Raw genomic sequence first — 23,740 nt, forward strand, 5'->3', positions numbered from 1 at the left:
CATGACTTTTTCTTCACACTTTGAATAAGATCAACATTTGTGGCTTTTAGTGAAATATCAGAGATTACTATCATGTTTTCCTGGTTTCCTCAGGATAAAGCAGTTTATAATTATGCCACTGTAATGTCAAGATCATCCAATACTGGTATTTGTAACCGAATACCAAAAAAAATTGACATTCTTATCACTCTTACTTTGTAATTAGATGTTGGGATGTTAGCACTCTGAACTCAGATGGTGAAGATGATAAATGTTGCACCTGTCATTAAGAGCCTGTTAGCCTGCTGATGTTAGCATTTAGCTCAAAGCGCTGCTGGGCAGTAGAGCCACGCTTTAACTAGCGTAGCTGTGGCCTCCAGGTTTTGTTGAAAATATATTTATATTCATCATTATAAATCAGCGTCTTATGCTTTCCTCTGAATGACGCCATTCCCAACTAATGTTTTCAGCAGGGGAAGTAAGGAAGCATGGGTCACCTCCAAAAGCTCTCCACGCCTGTCTCTCTAAAAGCAGCTCAGCAGCTCTGAGTGGCCGCTGAACCCTGGCTCCTTCCTGGTGAAAATGAGAACATTTGACAAGCCAAGGTCACCGGGGGGGCTCTGCCTGTATAAGGCTTCAAACGTAGGGCCCTGCGAACACTGCAAAGTCATAAAGCACTTTGTCATCGCTCGCTATATAAACCCTCAACAATCAAGTGGGATCACATTCCCTCCCTTCCACTCTGTGTGGCCTGTGTCACTTGATTTTCTCCTGGCGCTGGTTCAAATCCAAATGGAGTGTGTGAATGCTGGAAGGCTGTCATGAGCCCGGCTGTGGGGCCTCTTTTGAACTTGAAGACAAGGCCTTTGCTCACCTCAGTGGCAGGTAAGGGAAGGCGCTGGAGACGAGCAGAGGAGAAACAGTGGCAGACCGGGAGGAGAAAAAACCCCAGAGAAGTAGTCTCCGGCTGACAGTGCTTATGAATGGCCCAATAATGAGCCATCGGGAGAATGGTGGCCAAAAGAACATGAAGGAGGACAAGAGGTAGAAGAAATGGCCGCCCTCGCGCTGCGCTGGTGGAGAGCAGATAGGCTATTGTGAGGCGATTGGATTATCCAGGAGAAGACCTGTCAGCCTGCCGAGGGACCGCGGCTTCAGGCGGGGCACGGGCAACAGGTGCGCCGCTTGCCAGCATTTGTGCAAATGAGACTAATCACAGGGCCTGACTGTGGAACACCTGAAGCATGCTAGCAGCCAGGTGGGCGAGGGAGGGGGGGGGAAGAAAAGGAAACAGAAGGGGGTAAGAGAGTCGAGTGCTTTATGGCTTTTTGCATTCACAGTCGTCCTCACATACAATATTTCCCTTTGAACTTTAAAAACAAGAATCCAGCCATGTTAGCAATTCTGTCAATTTGTACTTAGACACAGGAATGAACTAAATGCTAATGTCAGCATGCTAACAATGACAGTGCTAGCATGCTGATGTGTAGCCGGTAGATTATTTAGGGTTATTATGTTCGTCCATGTTAGTTCGCCAACAGTTTCATAACGGCACTTAACACAACATGCAGCTGAAACCTAAATGACTGAATTGTATTAGCTGTTACTGGTATCTGGTCATAAACCAAAAGAGTCAGAGATGATCACCTGGGAGGGGAATATGAAGATTTGGACCAGATGTCATGGCGATCCATCAAACAGCTTTACATTTCACTCAAAACCACAAATATGAAGTATGAGTATGAGGGGGAAAAAAGTTATTATTCATTAAGGTGATAATCAGATTCTGTGCTTCTCAAACTGTGCTAACTATGAACTGGTTCCTGTGAACAGTTCCAGAGACATTTCTAAACGTTTCCTGGGCCTTTGACGAGCAACAGTCGATGGAGTCGTTACCACCCAAATAAACACAGTAAATATTGACTATCACTATTTTATTTCGGTTCCAAGTATAAACATTGTTTTTTAAACTGTATTCAAGCTCTGTGTTGATGATTTTTTTGTTTTCCATAACCAGAACCTCAACATGCAGAATGTCTGACTCGCTGCCGCCATTTCCAAACTTTCGTCCAAGTCCCATGTGAAATTGAATGGGTGAGGTCGGATGGTGGGGCCGCACATTCACTGACCTTGTCCTCCAGAATTGGCTTGGATTGTCACAGCGAAATACAATCCACATTTTCATGCGTGTAGCGAGGAGGAGAGCGAGTGAAAAAAGTAATCCCCAGATCCCCCGGTGGACACCCAATGTCTTGTTTTGGAGGGTCTGCGGTACTCGCAGGATTCTTCTGGTAACACAAACCCACACTGAATGATGGACGTTTTCTATTATTAGCATCGGCAGAATCTTCCCAACCTTTGCTTCCTTCGTGCTACAAATATCACATTGCTGATGTATTCCATATTAAATTACTGAGTTTTAACCGAGCGGGGGGGCTGTGCAGTGTCTGTTATCAACAACCATAATGTGGAAGATTAGCACACACATGATGCCCACCTGTTGCCCCGCTCTGTTTTACGAAGGTCACAGCTGTGATACTGAAACGGGTCTTTTTAAAGGCGCGCGTGATGTTCATGGGCGGCCGGTGATATTTAAGAGTCATTCAACAGATATAAAGCAGAATGTTAGCACACTTAACTTCAAATGGATTTCAACGGTTCTGTCGCAAGGTTACGAGACAAACCCCCTAAATTAGATTCTTCCCCGTTTCTACCAAGTATTTTTATGAACTCTTTAAAAACAGGACTCCGCCACATGCTGTCCTGCAAATGCCACAGTTGTCACATTTCTGTTCGAACTCGTGCTATTTCAAGTTCACCCCCCCCCTCCCCCCCAGTGTCGCCTTCATAGGAGCTGGGACATTATTGCCTCTTTCTGTCTCTTTCACGGCGAAATAGTCCACAAACTCCAGAAGAAGGTCAAAAGAGGTGTTTTCATTCCACGCTGTCTCTCACAGTGGGTGATTATTAATTAACCACCACTAACTAGCTTTGACAATCATTCACTATCCGCACAGTTATTTTTGTCAGTTAGTTATGAAAGGTAATTTTGTGTCTGTTAAGTGGTACTTTAATGCAGTAGAAAAAAAGATAATTTGAAAACAACTTGAAATGTATCAATAATTTCAGTTCATGAATTTCATAGGTTATAAACAGCGGTGCTTTGTGTAAACATTTCTTCTTCTCAAGAGGCTGATGTTTTCAGTGAGGGAGCGAGTGTGAGTTTTAAGACTATATAATATTTGTAATTTGCTCAGTATATCTGTTTTGCTTCCACATTTGCGACCAAACTTCATAATTTAAGAATAATTTATTAAGACAGGTTTATACAAGGGTCTGAGTTAGCGCTTTGCACATACAGTTATACCATTTTTTTTTCAAACGCACAAACACACAAACCACTTTAAGCCGCTTCAGAGGAATAATTATCATAATTTTTCTTCTCCACAGAAATTACAGTCGAGGGCTCCCACGGCATTAACATAAGAATGAGTCACACGGCGCTGGTTTTACAGCTCTGTCAGACGCTGTCCGCTGTATGTTCCGGTCGTTGCCGCCGTGCAGAAACACCATGTTGAACCATTCCAGCTTATTGTCAGCCAATATGGCAGGCTTTCTCCCTGAAAGAAAATGATCCCGTTCCCCTCGGACTCGCGTCAAATCAAGCAAATTTACAGCTCAGCACTTAAGAACTCCTCCGTTTGCCAAGAAAGAGGCAGCGGCGGCAGCAGGCCTCACTCGGCAGTTAGCGGTGCCGCTCAGTGGCGGTTGAAGTGGAATGAGAATGACTGGTTTCTCAGGGCGCTGGGCGGTTGGGTGTTTCTGCTCTGAGCTCTCTCCTTTTTGGACCAGGTTTATAACGTGATGAAGCGCTCCCACTCGACTGCGGAGACCTCTGGTCCAGTTCAGAAGCAAACTACTTGAAGGGTGATGGCCACGTGGCTGCGGGCCAGACTGGATCGACTGTTCTGTGCACTGGGTTCTGGTCGCCGTCTTACTACTGGTTGTTTGTTCTGCTGGCAATGTCGTGTGTTAACCCTGGGGATGACTAATCTGTGGCGATGGGCAAACTGGAGGCAGAGTAAAACAAATAGAACACAATGTTTGGTATTTCTCACTAAACATTTATGTAACGGGGTTGACAGGAGGCTCATTTTTCACAAGCTGTTTAAAGGCCCTCAACACTAATCTTTCCACTGGATTCTGTTTGTGTTTGTTAGATGACAACTGTGTGTTTACCAAATAACATCTCTCGTGTTACAGTACACCCCCCATCCCCCCCATTTTTTTTTTTTTTTTTTAAATGTGTTCACTTAATACAGAGCTCATGGAAATGCAGGAGCTCTGTATGTTTCCAACTCAGCTTGGTAACCACGTTTATGTTTTGGGTGTGACCGCAACAACTGAGCTCGTGGCCAAAGAGATACAGGCACTGACCATGAACATAAACACCCATTGAAATTACAAATGCATCCAGTGTTCAGTATATGAAGCCATCTCATCTACAGATATATACTCTCTATTTAATTCATTTAGAGATTGTGTTCCTTGTTTCTTTTTCTTTCTTTGTGTGTGTGTGTGTGTGTGCTTTTGTGTCTTCTCTTTTATTTTTTGTACGATTTGCATGTGTGTTTGCGGAAGACGTACATTTTTGTGAATCAGGTGTGTCTGAGGCGGCCAAATGGTCCGGCATGACAAAGAAATACAAAAAAACCGATATGTGTATTATATGTAAAAATAAAGAATTTCAAATTCTGAGAAACACAAAACAATTTTAATATCAGCCTCTAACTCTGAAGAGCTCTGGAGTCTTTCAAGAAAAGCTGTGACCTTAACCAACCCTCAACCCTGAAAATTATGAAGAATGATATTGTCTGTCAATGTTTGTCATCTGCAGCAGTGAATCTGTTTCTGCTCTGGTTCAAGACGCCGAATCCCTACCCGCTAACAAGCTGTGACCTCTGTGCATGTATGGAAAAACAAAAATGAAATGAAGCTTTCTCAAAGGGAGAAAAAAAGCAGGGGGGGGGGGGGGGGAATCAACCGCTTCATTACCGCAGCGAGCTGATCAGCAGTTCCCCGTACGGTTTGCTCAACCCGTCTCTATGTGCACAGGCCAGAGTTTAATCCAGTTTTTCAGGTTTTTGAAGTTAATAACCACACCGTTGTTTGTGTTCACTAACTGAATGTTCCAGCAAAACTGTGAGGAGAATGCTTTGTTATCTTTATGTCCTAACAGAAAAAAAGAAACCTGTTGAAAGACAAAGATTTCTAGATACACCGCCCTCTAAAGAATGTGAGATGTGTTTATGGAAAAAGGAGAAAGAAAAAAAAAGTTACCCAACCAGAAACCAAACAAAGGTGTTGCACAAGAGAATAATATCTGATTCAAACCTGCTGAGCATATAGAGACGTGGAGCTGTGCATCAGGTTGGCTCTTTAAAAGATAATTATATATTCGTTACTGCACAAGATCATGAAGGAAAGAGAAGCCGGTACTCGTCCGACCAGCGGCTGCTATGTTGAGAAGCTCAACAACAACCTAAATCTCTTGGTGTGGTTAGATTTAGAAGTGGAAAAAAAATCAAACAGATGGAAATCTCTGGTTTCTGCAGATCTTTGCGGAGCAGCTTCAGTGTTTGATGTGTGAAACTATCTCATGTTCCAGCCCAGACTTTCCTCTGGAGCGCAGGTTTTAATAATGATTCTTCCCTGAACATGGAAATCCATGTTATTGTGATAAACTCAAAGTTTTCATTTTTACCTCAGTATTTAGACTACAATCTTACATTATCCAGAACGTAAATTCTAGTAGTAATAATAGGTTTGTTTTTTATGTACAGTCTGATATGTAACGATGGAGTACCTTGCCTGAACATCTGTTATAGACTTGAGACGACTGCGCACGTCAGGCTGTGATCCCTAATCACAGATGCTAAGATTATCACAGACCCCAGTCACACACATTGAAGAAGAACAGGGGCATATCTAAACAGAGCCACACAAGGCAAAGCTGCATGCTCCTATGGCCCTGCATCCAATAAGGTCTTGTTAATGGTAAATTGGATGAGTGTGTGTCCAATTCTCCATTTCCTCAGAGGTGTCTAAGCAGCAACAGCTGCTACCAATGGCAAAGCAGCTTTTTTCACACAGCCCCCTTTTCCGCCTTGTGACCGGGGTCTTTCCAAAATAGGCCCATACACATGCAAAAATAGATAAATGAACATCTATTGCAAAGGGCAGCGGATTTAAAGAGAGGTCTACCCGGGGCAGAGTGCTGAGGGAGACGGGGGAAACATCTCATCCAAAAATGTGAACTATAAATGGGCCAATGAAGCAGTAAAATGAGCAGCGCGGCCATGTCATATATACTCATGCCACATGATATACTGCACACCTGTGAGGCGGCATATCAACCACAGGCTGCTCTGATGACAAAGATATGACACAAAAGCAGATGATTCATTTTATGCAAAAGGCTTTTCTCTATTTGCGGCTGGTGCCTCTTTTGTGTTGTCGAGCTGGAAAGTCAGGACGAGGCTCGGTTATGAAACTTCCTGCCACATTTTTGACAGAATAATTTCGGTGTATGAGTTGAACATTTCAAAATAAATCGGCCTGTTTCAAAACCTCCAGTCATGGTGACCTGCAGACAGAGCTGCAACATTCTGTGACGGTTTCCTCATTCTGTTTAATTCAAGGTGTGTAGAGAAAACATTTCTCAGGTTGATATAATGTATCAATATTTAGGCACAAACAACTAGATGAACACATGACGTCCATCTCAAGCTTTTTTTCAGTTAGGATCCTTTCATTCTTTTTCAAATACATGTTGTGAAAAACACATTTTTATCATTTCACTCTTTCTACTTTTCACTGTTTTCCTATAGGATAGTTTATGGAGATGAAAAAGATGTTTGTGAATTTCAAGCCTCCAAAGGAGTTGTGTAACTGCAGAGTTGGTTGATGTGTGAGGTTGTTAAACGCATTGAGTTGACATTATAGCACTTTATCTAGTAAATGTTTGTTTGATCTCCTGGAACTTCGGCTTTGGGCGAAGAAGAGGCACCTGCATTTGTTTAACTGTGTGGAAAATGTGTCAGACCATCAGAAAGTCCAAGTTGCCAGTTGTCAGAACAAGTTTAATGTTGACATGAAGTGTCGTTATCAGGTAAAATTTGTAATTACAGTAATCCTGCCACAGCATTACTCTCTGTTCTCATAGAGGCTTTCATTGGTCTGTTTGAATGACACGTTTTTATTACAAGTTAAAAGAGTCTTCTTCAGTAAATTAAGATTAAGAGAAAGTGAGAGAGAGACATAAAGAGAGAGAAAACCTTTTTATTATTTAACTAGAATTACAGCACTGGTTGTTTGCCTCTGCCAACCAGTGCTGTTTCTGTGGACATGTTCCTCCACACATTTTACCCAGATTGATATTGGGTCACTTTGACCTTTACCTTTGACACTGAAATCAAATCAGTTAATCAGCGAGTCCAACTGAATTGAACCTAATGTAAGGAAATTCCCTACAGGCAATCCTAATGTGTTATATCCACCGGGACGTGAGGTCACTGGGACCTTGACCTTTGACCTCTAGCCACCAAAATCAAGTTCATCCTTGGCTCTAAGTCAGGGGTGTCCAAACTACGGCCCGCTGGCCATGTGCGGCCCGCCATCCATTTTAAATTGGCCCGGCTCAAAAAAAAAATTCAAACAAATTTATTGTACTTTCTTTATTATTCTTGTTGTTCTGGGTTTGTACCCTCGGGTACCCTTGAATGCACTTATTATAAGTCGCTTTGGATAAAAGCGTCAGCTAAATGAAATGTAATGTAATAGAATATGGCCCACTGTATTGTACCTCTCAGTTGAGGCCGCAACGCCCCGCCGCCCTGAGCGACGCGATTGTCAACAGTCCACTCCAGGGCAGGGGGGCGCGGCGGGATGAGTGGCCCAGACCTTCGTATTTTTTTTCTGTATGTGGCCCTCGGGATAAAAGGTTTGGACACCCCTGGTCTGAGTGAATGTTTTTACCAAATTTGAAGAAATTCCCTCTAGCTGATCTCAAGATTTCATATTCAAGAAAAATGTCTGCACTGGAAGTCCACGGGCTGTTCACCAGCTGGTCGTAGCAGTGTAATGAGAACAGTAGAATTACAGGTGATAATTCTAATGTGACCCCTTTCACATACATTACGTCATTATGTGACCCATTGTTATTGTGACATATGTTTTTTGTGAAGTATTTTCTTTAAATTCACATTGGTTATGTTTGAATACATGTTTGTTATATTAGTGGAATCATTTCTTCTTCAGTACTGCTTAAAGGATCTTATGGTGGAATTTTGCAATCTAATGAATTGTTTTGTGTATTTTGGTGTATAATCACCTGAATATAAGATTACTTGTTCTTTTTACCTTGGAATGAGTCTTTTTTCATCAGGAGCCCAGAATGTGCAAATCGAACTCTGGCTGTGAGAAGCACTTTGTGTTTGTGTGGCAGCCTTCCGCTCTTCTACATCGGTATGAAGGGGTGGTGATGTTCAGGTGGTTGCAATCTGCAACTTCACAGCTAGATTTCACTAAATCCTAAGGGCCGAACCTTCAACATACCAACAAATCCAAAAGTCGTGTGTGGAGAAGAATCAATTAGACTGAGGCGGGAGACAAACCCAGGAGGGAACAGTCTGTGTCAGTGATATTTGCCTGGAAGCAGTTTTTTACTGACAGACGTGGTCTAAAGTGAACGATAGTGTAGAAGCTCCCACTCTGTAAAGTACGTACAGTCCATACTGTCTTAGCCAATCAGCTTCGGGCACTGACTGACTCTGCTGAAGTGGAGCACTGTTTTTTGTTGGCACGACAACTGTGTCGTGAAATATGCTCAGAATGTAGTGGCACTGAGGACAGATGCACTGCAGTTATACACGTAGCCACCTTCCTGTGATGGCTTTATGTTCCACCAACATTCATATCTCATTATGAATAGAAATATAATGTGTAAATGTGATAATGAGAATATACAAACCTTTATAGTTATTTATAGTTATCGTCACACATCTGTTCCTTAATGTTGTTTATGTATAATTTATCTTTAAATTACAAGTCCTCATCTCTACAACCTTCCTTTATTTAAAGTGTAGATGCATAAAGTTGTTCATGTTTAGACATCCCATATTTTCCCTCACACCACTAATATTTCCAATTTTGTCAATTATTACATGCACACTGATGATATAAGATGTGCATTTTTTTTCTAAGACATGTCACGTTTATGATCTTGGCGTTCTAAAATTAAGCTCATACTCCTAAAGCTGTGATCTCAGCTTTTCTTGTCATCTATACTAAAACGTTTCAGATTTCCTTTCTGATCATGACATTCAATCGAGTTTATTTCTCTGCCTCAGTTTTTTTTAACGTTTTTTGTAGTCGCATTGACTGACTGTCCTCACCGGTATTATTATAGTTTCATCTCCTCTTTTATGATAACACTCTCTGGATTCACGGCTGGCACATTCTTCTGTCTGAGCTTTTCCAGCTCTGCCTCTCTGGCTATTACTGCGAGTTGGGGAACAGGCAGGCGGTGGGTGAGTCCAGGGCGGGCAAATCTCCATAAATCCTTCCACAGTGGCTACCCTCCTCAGACTCCACTGTACAATATCTGTCTTCATCTAGGAGTGCACAGGCCCAGCCACCTGCTTTCCCTCCGCTCACCCCCCTCCCTCCACGCTTTGTGAACTTAATAAAAGCTGCCATTAAGCAGCGCTTCATCTGTTTGGGCCCTAATCTGCCTTATAGGCATCATGTGACCACATATGCAGTGCACACCTGTCGTATGTGTTCCCAGCCGCGCCTGTTGCCGCTCCATGCTGCACACACTCTCACTCAACCTGTTCCTGGCACATCAAGCGGCTGCGTGTCAGCAATGGCCGATGTGTATGCAGCCCTGCACATTGTTGGCACTGGCAGTATATACACCAGGACTCTGAGATGTTTTGTGAAAAGGTAGAAAGCATGCATCTGCTGAAAGACGTGTTGTACTCGCCTTTCGACACTCAAAGACACATGGACACTGGAAACAGGCCTAAAGTCGTTCAGTATGTTTTTATTTCACTGAGTGAAAAGCTCAATCTTTGCATAAGACATGCAGAAACAGAGGAAAACATAAATATAGCACAATGAAGATGAACAGTACTGTATCCAAGTGGAAATAAGCAATAGGACTAGAATGAATAGTAGCGCTGAGGGCAACAAATTCAAGTAGAGACTTTTAAAAAAATTGCTTCAGTGTCTACTTCTCATATAAAATGTCTCATGAATCGAGCCAAATTGAATGCTAACGGGAGATGGCTTTTAGTCCAAAAGTGCAATATATTTTACAAAGTCTAAAATGTTGCTGTTGATCCACTACGCTGCAGGAAGCAGGCGGCTTTCATGTTACATTTTTCCAGCAGTGGAAATACATCTCAGTTTATTTCCCCAGCACTTCTTTATACCATCCTTTTTGCTCTGTTAATTAAAACAGTCAAATGATCTGTCGTTCCAGCAGCAGCCTATGCAGGATTTGGAGGTCATTTCCGTCTGGTTTTTGTGTAATATAATTTTCATGTTTATTCTCTTTTTTTTTCTGGTAGATTATATACAGGATGCCAGCTGGCTGACAGATGGTGATGCCTTTACTCGTGATTTTTTTTCTCCTTTTTTTTTTTTTATTAAAAAACATCACAAGGAAGAGAAGGAGAAAGGACAGGAACAGCTGTAGACAAGGGGACAGACAGACCCGGCACGTTGGCCACTGGGTGACATCAGGGAGCCCCCCCCACATGGCTCAAGGCAAAGAAAAAGAAAAATCAAATTTAAAAGAACCAAAAAGATAAATGCATGTGTCAATGTGCCCTGTTAACACTGAACCAGACACAGAGAGCCATCTAGTTAGCAGTAGCAGGCCTCTAAATCTGTCCTCAGATCCGATCTGGTTCTTGCACCAGAAAGTCGAACATGAACAACAGGCCACCCCAACAACAAATATTGTTGATTCCTCTACCTGCATGGATGCAGATGTATGTTTTTTTTCTTTGATTGTTAGTTATCTTCAAATTCTGCGGCCATTGAATTTACAGCAGAACAAAGCAGGGAAGAGACGAACAAGGTCATGAAATATGAATCGGAGCTGTGAGCAGCTGGGACGGAGCCACAGGTCTGTGTTCTTACGGTCGCAGCCTATCTGTCTCTCTCTCACACACTTGCACACACACACACACACACTTCAGTAGTGTCACCTACAGAAAGGAAAAAGAGACAGAGACTGCCGCCGTGACCTTTTGCTCTGCTGCCGCTCAGCAGCGCCTCTCCCGTCCTGGCGTGACCCGAAACATCCTCAGACTGAAGCACTATCAATGACTACATGTGTATTATTATATTTATCATAGTTTCTTTATTTTCAGCTTTTTACAAATCCTGCTATTTTACACCGTCTCACACACTCATACACACAGATCACACACATACATGAACTAAATTCAAGTGCACGACGTCTCCCAGCCTCTACGGTTATCTGATGAGAAAACCACACACATGTCGTGACGCCTCTGCTTTGCAACAGAGTCCTGGATGACAGTTTGAGTCTGTGAACGAGGCATGCCCACAGCAAAGTTAATATAAACCAAGAGTTTCAATTAATGAGGATAAAACAAACAAAAAAACACACACACACGCACACAGAAAAAATGACAGTGAATGAAACAAGTCATTAAATAAAACAGAAACATTGACGAATGAATTCAAATCAGTGTATTTTAGTTTGAGCTTCTGACACAGTTTAAAAAAAAAAGAAATATATATATATATATTTATATATATACTGCAAATATCATAACGGAATCTGCCAATGTTATAGTATCAACAACCTTTTTTGCCAAAAAATCTGGGGTAATTAAAAGAGCTCAAGCACACAAGTGAACTAAAACGAGGCTATTTGAATTTTTAGCTTTTTATTATTCACTTCTCCTTTTTACGGTTTTCTTTTTAAATGAATCTGTTCATCAAAGAGCATTTTGTTCATATATAGTAATTTTTTTACAGAGGAAAATACTGTACAACCTTTTTTTTTGTCCCAAAACAAAATCAGGAGGATTATAATCTACACACATTATTAATCCCTAAATAATGATAATTTCTTTCCAATGCCAAGCTTAGGCTATAGTTCTTGATCAGTGTGTCCACTCCTCGGCCATACATACTTGCTCAATGTAAACCAGAGGGCGGCTTTGACATATTTATAATTCAGTACTACAGTTGGAGAGCATTGCCATGAACGTCTCAAGAATTAATTTAAATCACAGTCCATATTAGTGTTTCTCCTCAGGACACAACGTTTCTCTGGTGTACCCTTTTTGTCTTTTTTGTCAAACTGTCCAATCACAGATGCAAAATCAAACCCAGTCTTTAAATAATCACAGAACAACAGTTCTTTGTCACACTAACATCTATTTGTGCATTAAAGCAAAAAAGTGAACTAAAACAACATCTTTAAAGCAAATTCCCTGTTAAAAGATAATATATCATTTTTTTTCAGACGGTAAAAATGAACCTAAAAAGTGCAATAACACCCTAAAATTTCTCATTGGAAGGTCACATAAATATTAAATAAAAACCGTTACAACAGGAGCTCAACCACAGCCATAGTGAATGGAAAAAAGAAATGCCGTTGAGACATTTTTCGGTCTGTACATTTTCAACATGAAACACACTTCCTGACGCTTCCTCTGTCACGGCCCCTCCCCTCGCTGCATCTGAGTGACTCATTGTTTCCTCTGGTCAGTCTCACCCCCCCCCCCCCCCCACACCTCCCGCCCGACTTGCCAGCCGTTAATCACGACCTTGCCTGCTAACAGATCGATATGCTTCTGACTAACAACACAACAAAAACGACACTGTAATGCAAAGATGCAAAATGGTAACAAAAATATTTTTTTCTTTTTAAATATGCTTATGAGTCGTCTAGCATCGTCATCGGTGTCGTCGTGGTCAGCTAATAGAAAAGTGCACTATCCACACACAAACGTGATTCCTCCACAGGGGGGGGGGGGGGGGGACAACCTCACGAGGGCTGAGCTTGGATTTCGGTGCTAGCGGAACATTTCTAGCAGAATGTTGAGAGAGAACTGTTGAGACCTGGCGTCTCGCCAGACGCCCCCGACTGCAGCTGAGAACAGTTACTGGTCGATTCCACATGTCATCGAGAACAAAGCAAATCACCTGAGAGAGACGGGAACAAGCAGAGTGTCACCCACTGTCTCTCTGTCTCTAACAACAATAATAATTAATAATAATATAATATCAATACAGAAAAAAAGATCAAATGTTTGCAACGAATCCTGTTTCCCCCTTAGTGATTCACGTCCCTTTTTCTATGTTTCCACGGCCCTGCGGTTTCATGTCACCTGTGCCAGCAAATTCCTTTTGTATATCATCGTTCACACACACACACACACTCACACACACACACACACACACTTACATATATTGTTATATAGAGAGATTTGTTTTTGTTTTTCTTACGTTTTTTTTCCACACACAAAAAGTGAAAAAAATAAAAAATAAATTAAAGTCAAACATGCACACACACAAAAAGACTGATGTGTAGTAAAATGCTTTACATTGCTGCCCCGCGTGTAAAGCAGGGCCTAATTCTGTGTGTATCCATTCATATTTTTTAATGCATAATTGAATTAATAATGTTGGTCATCTTGTAAACATCATAATAAATCATTTCCGGCCGTCATTTTCACGCTGCGCTGCTGTTGTTTTTTGTTGTCATCTGAAGTCTCTAAACATGATAAATGAGGCCACTTTCATTTTTGTTTGTTCATAGTACACAGGGTTCTTCTTCAGTTTCTGCAGTCACTGTTAGTTTATTGTTTTTTTCATGGGACAGCATCTTGCTTTTCCAGTTGGGAAGTATCAGTGTGGTTAACGGAAGCATTAAAACTGTCATCATCATTGTCCTTCTCACCATCGGGCTCCGGCATCGAATCATCATTCGAATCAGTGTTGAGATCCTCTTCGGCCTCCTCCTCTTCCTCCTCCTCCTCCTCTTCATCCTCCTCCGCATGCGCCTCCTCCTCTGGCGACACGTCGTCTTCGGCCTCTCCAGACGTTCCCGTGGTGTCGTCCTGAGCTGCCGGCAGAGCGTGAGGGGGGGTGGTGTTGTGGCCGGATCGAGCTGCATCGTGGTGGTGAATCTTCTTGCTGAGGTCCAGCGAGTCGCTGAGACCCAGACCGACGGCGTTCTTCAGGAAGAACAGGGAGCTGCTGGTGTCTGTGCCCAGGTTGAGCGAGCCGTCCAGGCTAATGGTGGTTGGTGGGTACGGGTGGTTATAGTCGGACCCCATCTCGGCCATTGTGTAAAGCATGGAGGGAACGTTGCTGTTAATGTTGTGGGACAAGCCGTGGAGACCACCGGGCGAGGAAGTAGAAAGGGTCATGGAGGTTGGAGGGACCACCAACATACCTCCTCCCAGGTGGTGAGCACCTTCCTGTTTGGGTGACACAGACGGCAGCTCCCCCCGCTCCTGCTTCTCATGCTTCCTCTTGTGGGAGTCCATCTGGGACATGCCCACCACCGTGTGCTTGCACTCGGGGAAGGTGCAGTGGAAGTGGGAGCACTTGAGCTTATATTTGCAGTCGGGAACCTCGCAATCAACGCTGGAGCTGAACTGGCAGAAGCCGGCGGCGCTGATCACATCTTGCTTGCCGTGGTGCTTGCGGTGAGCGGTCACCTTGGTGCTGTCGGTGCAGCGGAAGCCACAGCGCAGGCAGTGGAAGTGGGTGCTGTTGCCTGAAAACTGGCAGTCGGTGAAGCTGCAGCTGAGCGAGGATTTGAAGCGCTTGAAGTCGTCCAGGACCAGGTTGTCCACGCGGTCGTGGTGCTGTGCATGCTTGTACATGTGGGTGCGGCCGCAGAACTTGTAGCCACAGTTCTCACGTGTGCAGTGGTAGTGGGTCACCTTCAGAGAAAACTGGCAACTTGAGTCCTTGCAGTTCTCGTAGAGGTCATAGCGCCGGAAGCCCTCCAGCATCATCCCCTCATCCAGCATCTTGCGTGACGACGCGGTCTTGCGGCGCTTGCCGAATGGTGACATGTCCTCGATGATCCAGAAGCGCTTCTTTGCCCCGGTGGCCGTGGGAATGGAGATGGTATTGCCTGAAAGAATAAACGAGGGGAGCACATTAAAGAACAATCGGTTCACAGAGTAAAACCCACATACTACAAGTAAATTACACTGTGAGACCCTCGTCTAATATGCGACCTTAGTCAGCCAGAAGTGGTTCACAGCTGAGTAAGCACAGAGAGCAACAATTTTTTTTTTATTCCTAATTCCCAGAATGATTAAAGGAGAGGTAAAGTGATAGATTGACTTTGGAACATGACACTTTTACAGGGTGTCTCCAGCCTCCAAACAGAGGCGGAGCTGTGGGTCTTAACCGACCCTCTTATCTCCATGTTGTTTTATGAGGGGCACCCACCTCCCGCAACACCCTGCGGTCACTGCTAATGATGTGATCCCTGTTCTGCAAGACAGGAAGCAGTGGGCCTCGATAAAACTTAAAGCGTGATTAAAATGCTGCTGATGCAGCCTTGTTAATGGAAGCTAAACAAGGCCCAGGCTTCATAATATGTGTGCCAAATTTACTGCTCTGTCTCTAAATCCTAGTAACACTAAGAATGAGAGCAGACAGAGGTGTAAGTAAAGTAATTATACACACTTGTTCTGTTATTGTACCAACTCAGTAAACATGCACCTTTCATCATTTCTACATAAGCGTTGTGTTTGCATGCTGGAAAGCCCCGTCTACTCTGTTGTCTTCCCACAACTATACTTTAAAGACAGGTTGGGTCACACAGTTAAATGCTGCACAGGACTCAATTCAGAGACAGCTGCAGTGTCGGTTTGCGCCGGGGATAAGTACCTGCAGCATCCTGCACTATAGGGACGTCATTTTTAACCAGAGACGGAGTGGCAATGATGGGGCTGAAAGCTGGTGTGTTGGTTGGCATGACAACACTCCGAGTGGCTCCCAGAGAGGCGCTGAGCAGAGAGTATGACAGACAGGATGGAGAGAGGAGGTATGGGAGTGAGGGGAGAGGAGGACGGAGGAGGGCAGGAGAGAGGGATGGGGCCTGGGAGTGAAAACCAGGCTGAGGGGCATAGTGAGGAGGCGGTAGAGGAGGAGGGGAAGAAGGAGTTGCATTCTGGGTAGCGCTAGTGTCAGCAGGGGTGGTGGGAGCAGAAGAGGTGGCAGGCCAGCCTTGTCCTGGAGAGACCGGTTGACCAGAGAGAGTGAAGGACAGACAAGAGGAGGAAAAAACACACACACAAACACACACACACAGACGGGAACACAAAAACAAGGGCCAAGTCGCACACACACACACACACACACACACACAGAGGGATGGGAGGTAAAAAGGGAAAGATAAGAGATAAGAGAATGATACAAAATGAGGCCCATTCAAGACAAGTAACCCAAACACCCGCCAAATCAACAATGATGAGTGTCTTGGATAATACTGTCAATACATGGAGGAATATGAAAATTCACAGGCAGCCTCAGACCCCGAAAAAAAGCACAGGATAAACCATCTTTCAGTAATTTTGAAGTAAAAGTTGTTTCCTCTTTCCTGTCTCCCACAATTCAACCCTGGAAAAGTGCTAAAGTAGACATAAAGCCACGGGGATGATCTCTGGCCAAAGGAAAATGTAATAAGCTAGATATAGAGCAATAACTCAAACCACTGATGTACAAAATGGATGTTTTATGAGGATGACCACGCAAACTGCAGAAGACTTTGTCCAGGAATCAGAAACAATACAGCATTGTCATCAACCTTGTATTATATGACTGATGTTGTTGATATAACTCAAACTATTAAATCATAAAAAACAGAGTGAAGAATGACATGGCAAGTTGCTGCTTTTCTTTAGAGTTAAAGTTTATGTACAGTGCTGAGTATATTCTTATATTTCACTTTTCACCCTTTTGGACTAAACCAAAGCTCTACATGCCGGCCCGGTGTTTTGCACGTAGTCTCACCTGCTGGCGAGCCATCGTTGCCTACTGGCGTGCTGGTGCAGCTCCGGTCCTGGTTGGAGGACTCGGAGGAGAGGCCCAGGGGGCTGCCTCCGCCTCCCATGTAGTCCATGTAGTCGTCAGTCTCATCCATGAGGCCAGAGGAGAAGCCGGACTGTGTCGCCATGGACCCCATTCCGGATCCATGCATGTCATCCGACCTGTGACCATGTGGCATCATCTAGAAACAGAAAATAATCTTCATTGTAAAAGGACACGTTTGGCAACAACGTGTCATTAATGCAGGTGTTGGCTCTTGGCTCACAACCAAGCATTCCTCAGAACATCAGACGTATCTCCAAAGACCGAAACTCCGCTTCGGTCATTTCACGAGGACTTAAAAAAAAAAAAAATAGAACAAACAGAACTAGATGATCCACATATCTCAATCTACGTAGGGAACATGACGATAGCATAGGTAAGTTTAGGTTAGGGAACACTCCACTGTGATCAATTTCCTAGAAGAACAAGTGATTTGTCGCTGACGGATGTGGCAGGATGTGAGCAGTGCTCTTTTCCCAGAATCTGACTCATAAAACAAGAAGCACAATTTAAAAAAAGTTTTTTTTAGAAATTTAAAAGACCGTTGAATGCCACTCAATAATAGCTTTGTTTGTAGCCTGATTAAACAAGAATAATATTGCTTTAAAAATTAAATGAACCAAAATCTGTGAGAAAGTTACTTCATAAAGAATCTGAGGTGTAATTGTTTTAGATATTGTCAAAACGTTTTAAATCAGAAAGGACAACCACTGAAAGAGTTTACATGTTTGGGGGGGGGGGGTGGAAAAATCTGTTCTTTTTCAAACATCTGGTTGGTTTAGGTTCAAAACTTGCAAACAAAATGAAATACATGAGCTTTTTAGACACAAAGACCCATCCCTGTGTAACCTCTCAGGGAAAGGGTGTGTGAGGTGCTTTGTTGGAAAACGTTTCAATGAACTTCTCAACAACTGTCTTCGTTCACCGAGGTGTTCAGACCCATATTTTCAGATAATTACCCGTTCACAATGGCATGTGTTTTATGCCACAGTGTGTGTGTGTGTGTGTTTGTACCTGGGATGGGACTCTGTCAAAGTTCTTCCCAAGCATCCGCCTCATGTGTTTGCGTGCGTGTGAGGTCATCTGGTGTTTGAGCAGGAAGGAGAACTGACAGCCCTCGCGGATGCAGTGGAAATGACTGTTGACTTGGTTATACTTACAACCTGCGCAGAAAAAAGAGAAAAGAAACAGTTGTAAAGTCTCCATTTGCAGATTAATTTGTCTTTGGCTCATTGCGAGGCATCTGAGAGCAGCTGGGGCGGTAAATGCAATATTATCAGTGCGACGGTGTTGTGATTAGATCAAACACGCGGTGAAATATTTTTAGTTTTTTTTAATTTCATGATATACTGTAGCTCCCGACAAAAGAGGGATCGGGTTTCAAAGTGTTTCGGAGTGCACATGTAGGAGGAATATTAGATCACTCCGGTGTCACACTGAGCAAGTCAAGGCTTCTGTTCACTAAACCTGTGGAGCTCTTTTATTACACTGACATGCTTTATTCAATTAGGAATTTACATAAATAAATTCTCATTTTCTGTGGGCCAATAATGCACACACCCCTGCAAACCAAAGTAAATATACAATTATTACCATATTAAATTCATTTTTCAAAGTATCTCCATTGTCATTTTTCCTTTTGTTCTCCATGGCATTGGCGTCTGCCTCATATTCTTCTGTTCTTTTTCTCATGTTTTGACCGCTCCGGCTCTAATTGCTTTATGATTTCAAATTAAATGAATGTCCTGTTTTGTGCCTGTTAATCAAATACCATTATATAAAAGCAGGCAGAAATAATTGAAAGAGTTACATGCTGTGCAGGTGCTAGCATGTCAGTAACCATGGCACCCGGTTTAAGAGCACAACATGTCTGTGTCATCAAATAGCTTCCGCGCACACAAACGCTTCAAACACGCAAAGTTGAGCAAATAACAGTAACCCCGTGACATGAAGGGCCCTTTGTGAGACACAAGCCAGGTAACATCATCAGCTGTGTTCAGTTTAATGTTGCTGCCATGGATACTGGCAACCCATCAATTCTTTATGACTGGAGTGCTAGCGATGGTAATCCTTTCTGTGTTCCCCCCCCCCCCCCGCAGCCCAAACAATGCAGTTGGCAGATCAGGCTGGGGACAAAAAACAGCTGTTTCGGGCCGGTTTTTGTTTGCTTTGTGTCTGCGTTCTGAAAAGCTTGTGTAACCGCCTGAAAAAAACAGATCACTTTTAATTCTTTCCCGTGCGATGGCAGCGGCGGCTGTGAGGCACAGCTTCGGAACACAAACAGGCTAAACCAGACAAGCCAGATAATTAACAAACACAAACCTAATTGCTCATTTCTGACAGGGGCAAAAGTAAGAAGAAAACAACCTGGAAGTGATTGCCCCCTCTGACGTTGTTGCTTATATCGTACAGGCAAGACTACCTTTGGGACTTGAGGTGCCATTGTGAATATGCAAAAGACAACAACCGAGTCCATGAGGCTGTCTCATGCGAGACAAACAGGACAACGCTGTTTGCCAACACTGTATCTCTCCCTTTGCAAACACAGAGAATACCACCCCCACAAATTGATTTAGTTCTTTCTTACAAAACTTTGAATCTACACAACTCTCCTCCCAAAGTGTTCATGCTGACACGGAGGACCTGTCTGGTGGCAAACACTCATTTGAGAATCATTTTTCTTACCCAGCCTGCCACACTCCTCTCTCTTGGTGAAATACTTGAATCCATTGGCGGCGCGGCGCTCGGCCTTCTCGTGCTTCTTGATGTGCCACGGCAGCTTGGTGGTGATGTTGGTGACAAAGAAGCAGCCGGGCCGCAGACAGTGATAGTGGCCCCTCATTCTGAACTCACAGTGCTGCGGCGGATAGACACACAGTTTCACATTTCATGAGTCAAACGTAGAGAGAGGATTGATCTTTCTTTGTGGGAAAAGTGAATACTAGTCAAACATTTTCCTGAAACATAATTGATATCTCACAGTCTTCTCTTCCCCTCTGGTCATTTGGAACATCCCTCATTTCTAAGCATGATTATTTTTTTATTTTTTTTACTTCCTTTCTAACATGTCTGTGCACCACCATCTGCTTGTGAGGCCCAGATCCCAAAGGACGGGGCCAAATAAGATCTGCTCACTTCAGGAGACGGAGACTAAAGGGGGGAGCAGGCGGAGGAGGAGGAGGGGAACGGAGAACGGGGGGGGGGGACTTTTTGTGAGAGGGGTGATTTTCGACACATTAATGAATTCATTTAAACCGTTCTCCAAATGCGGGCTCATGAGAGCAGGCAGGGGCTGCCATTTAGGTTTCATTTGCGAAGCATTCCCCTGATTTTTGGCCTATTCCAGACAGCCTTGTTTACTGTGCGAGTGACAATGATTTATTGGGTAATATCAGCTAAATTGGCCTTTTCTGAGAGGAGAATGCGGCAGTCAAAATGACATCATTGACATATAAACAGGCATTACTGGGGTGAGTCGACTGTCTTTTCAGCAGAGATGGAAGACGGCGAGCAGCGGTTGTGAAAGCCTTGAGTCAAATAACCTCAAATACTGGTCTAATAGATAGCATACTTCATGCTTAGACATCCTGGCAGATGACAGTAGGTGATTCAGCTCCTGGGCGAGTTATCAAGTCCCACTCACCTGGTTGGGACAGAGACACTGGAGAGAGTAGTAGGAGAACTGGTCGCGGACGTTGAGCAGGTTGTTGTTGGGGTTGATGTGGTCCAAACAGTGGGACTCGGCCTTGCCAGAGGTCTTGCACACATACTTGCAATTCCCAAACAAGCAGTGGAAGTGGAACTTGTTCGAGTACTTACAGTCAGTGGCCAAACACGGATCACTGGGTGAATGAAAAGGGAAGATATGGCTTATTCAAAACTTGACAATAAGAGGAAAGGAAATGTAGTTCACCCTGCACTGACGTTCAACTGATTATTTCTCTTACTTTTCCTGGAACTGCAGGAAACCTGGTTTGACTTGTGGCTTAGAGTTCTCCAAAGAGGTGGTGGCCAGAGGGGAGTTGGATGGCAGGCTGGGCATTGAGGCCGACATCTGTGGGATGCTGCCGGCCAGCTGCTTCCAGGCGAGCAGGGAGGGAGAAGGCGAGCTGTAGCCGCGGGAGGAGGTGAGGTGAGCCACATCCATAGAGGGATTGTTGGCCATAGACACCGGCGCTGCGGGCTGCAGGAGGGCTCCCTCACCGGAGTCCTTGCTCTCGCCGAACTGAGGCTCCGACTTCACTTTCAAGGTGGCGCGGAGGTGGAAGCTGAACAACGAGAGGGAAGCTCATATTTAATGTCGATCAATAAAGCTGAAAACTAAAATGTAGATTGTAAGGGTATATTTTCTGATCGTGAACCAGTGTGACACTCACTTAGCATGTTTTATGGCCCCATCCACTGTGCTGAAGAGTGCACCACAGTCTTCTACCACACAGTGAAAGTGCACTTTCTGAAGGAAGTCGCACTGAGCCTCGCAGAAGTCATCGGTGTCAAACCTTGACATAGATAATAAAGAATGTAAATGCACTGCCTAACCCCAACGCACGCTATACAGGAGAACTGGTTAAACTACTCATCTGACAGTAAATGATTGCACGCCCATAATCCCGCAGGTCATTTAAAATTCCTACGTTCATGCACGTTATGAGACGAATAGTATTGAGAAAAAAATCCTTCAGTTCTTTTCATAAATATGCACATCTTCTGTGTTTTATACCTGCGGAGATATGTCCTCCAGATCTCATTGGGCTTTTCTAGCAGGGGCCTCTTCAGCACTCGGTTCAGATACTGTGCCGCCTCTGACGTGTCACTGCCCTGCCCCGCCTCCAGCTCCGTCTTTAGGTTCATGGCGTTGAACAGGGCCGGGTTCACCTGGGACATCTACAAGACAAACGGCACAAGGAGACACAGCCACTGGGTGAGCCACACATACATGAGCCGGGCCACTTGCTTGTGTTACTGTAGCTGGAATGTGAGACTTGACACACAAAATGATTTGGCAGTGCAAAAAAAAAGCCCAGCCAGATTTACACAACATCCAAAGCTTATGCTTGAGCGCCGGCCAAGCGTGTTTGCCAAGCGTCCTCTGGGAGCAACTGTTAACCCCTTTATGTGATGTGGTGGCTTGAATCAAACGCCGAAAAAATCTGACATGACGTGAGGAGCTGTTGGACGACAGGTCTTCAAGCTCCTCCAGTGTCTGGGTTCAATGAATCTGAGCAGAGCTACTCCAAAGTGAACCTCTCCCGGGGAGAGACTATGTTAGTGTGTGTGAAGGAGAAGCCTGAAGGGTGGTGGGGGGGGGGGGGGTATCACACCAGTTGGCGAGAATAAAATAATGGCGGCCGATCTGTCATTACATTATCAATGTAATCAAAGTAACCTGGCACATTTGTATCAGTCAAATAAGATAGACGAGTATGAAGATGCCCATTTTGGCTTAACAACAAAAAATAATCAGTTTTGATTTTCCATACACTAACATTTATACTGGGTAAAAAGAATGAGAGCAGCACCGTTGTGTACTTTTTCCTCCGCTGACTTTTTAATCAAATAATTTACAAACTCTATAAATAAATGCAGAGTGAGGGGGGGGAAGAAAAAGTATAAAGGAGGAGAAAAAATGGACGGCGAGTTCAAAACAGCTCATCAAAAAACAAACATCTCTATATATCTGGCATGGCACCCAGCTACTGCTTCATTATATTAATTTGTGAGAGGTGCAGTGAAAATTACACTGTATGAAAAATGGCTGGAAAATTTAAATGATACAAACTCATCTTATTAGCGGTGAAACATTAAAAAACAAACAGGCCCCTCCGTGTCCCGCTAATTTGTCTTGGGATGAAAGGCGTTTGATGGATGGATCTTACCTTATTCATAAGCGAGGATAAAAGAGATGTATTCCCTGGAACAGGGTGTCCGTTTGATTCATTACTGGAACAAGGAAAATGAACAATGTTTAGTCAAGATTTGCATGAGAACAGTAAATATTACTATTTATCACACAAGGTGTGCCTGTATAATGAAGAAGAAAAATGCTGTCTTCTTAAGAAATAAGATCTACATTGAGTTGGAGGGAAGATTGTATATGGAGGATTATGTAAATAACCTTCTTGCACAAAAATTGAGAAATATGTTGACGGTTTTCTAATTGTTTACACGTCTATAAATAAGATATTTTTGATAAATAATTATGAATGGCTGCCAAGAACATAGAGCTCATCAATAAATCAGAGAAACCATATTTTGTTTGTAATTTATTTGTTGATTTTACAAGAAGAATTACCGTTCTCCTCCGTACCTATGGTCCTTCTTGCTCAGGTCCAGGCTGTGCTCCTGCGCAGAGTCGTGGGAGGCCCCGGAGTGGCCGTCCATGGGCTCCTGCTTCACTTGAACCAGATTGAACTGGCTGGCTGAACACGGCTGCCCGTTCCCTGAGGATCAAGCCAGAGACGCAGAGGAGAGAAGAGACAACAAAGTTATTGTTGGTCAGCATTATTACCTCATGACAAGATCCAATCTGACTTCTGTCCAGGCCCGAAAAGAATTCTCCGAGTGATAATTATTGCGAAATTAT

General features: G+C 43.7%; 1 protein-coding gene across 9 annotated transcripts in view; it reads right to left on the minus strand.

Annotated features, from left to right (window-relative positions):
• Window positions 1-11,391: 11,391 nt before the first annotated feature.
• Window positions 11,392-23,740, minus strand: part of casz1 (castor zinc finger 1) — a 75,374-nt gene continuing 63,025 nt past the window's right edge. For 2 of the 9 annotated variants that reach the window (XM_062392215.1, XM_062392214.1), the window contains exons 9-19: window positions 23,465-23,597; window positions 23,034-23,097; window positions 21,878-22,041; window positions 21,534-21,656; window positions 21,105-21,425; window positions 20,801-21,026; window positions 19,843-20,014; window positions 18,172-18,320; window positions 17,080-17,296; window positions 15,955-16,299; window positions 11,392-15,187 (exon numbers count right to left, since the gene is read on the minus strand). In XM_062392215.1, the coding sequence (XP_062248199.1) occupies window positions 13,908-15,187; window positions 15,955-16,299; window positions 17,080-17,296; window positions 18,172-18,320; window positions 19,843-20,014; window positions 20,801-21,026; window positions 21,105-21,425; window positions 21,534-21,656; window positions 21,878-22,041; window positions 23,034-23,097; window positions 23,465-23,597 (3,194 nt within the window). In that variant the 3' untranslated portion in view covers window positions 11,392-13,907. Of the gene's footprint in view, window positions 15,188-15,954; window positions 16,300-17,079; window positions 17,297-18,171; window positions 18,321-19,842; window positions 20,015-20,800; window positions 21,027-21,104; window positions 21,426-21,533; window positions 21,657-21,877; window positions 22,042-23,033; window positions 23,098-23,449; window positions 23,598-23,740 lie in introns of all 9 variants that reach the window. The other 7 variants (XM_062392212.1, XM_062392211.1, XM_062392218.1 and 4 more) reach the window with 5 other exon arrangements.

This window comes from Platichthys flesus, chromosome 7 (assembly GCF_949316205.1).
Source record: "Platichthys flesus chromosome 7, fPlaFle2.1, whole genome shotgun sequence".
NCBI classification, from domain to species: Eukaryota; Metazoa; Chordata; class Actinopteri; order Pleuronectiformes; family Pleuronectidae; genus Platichthys; species Platichthys flesus.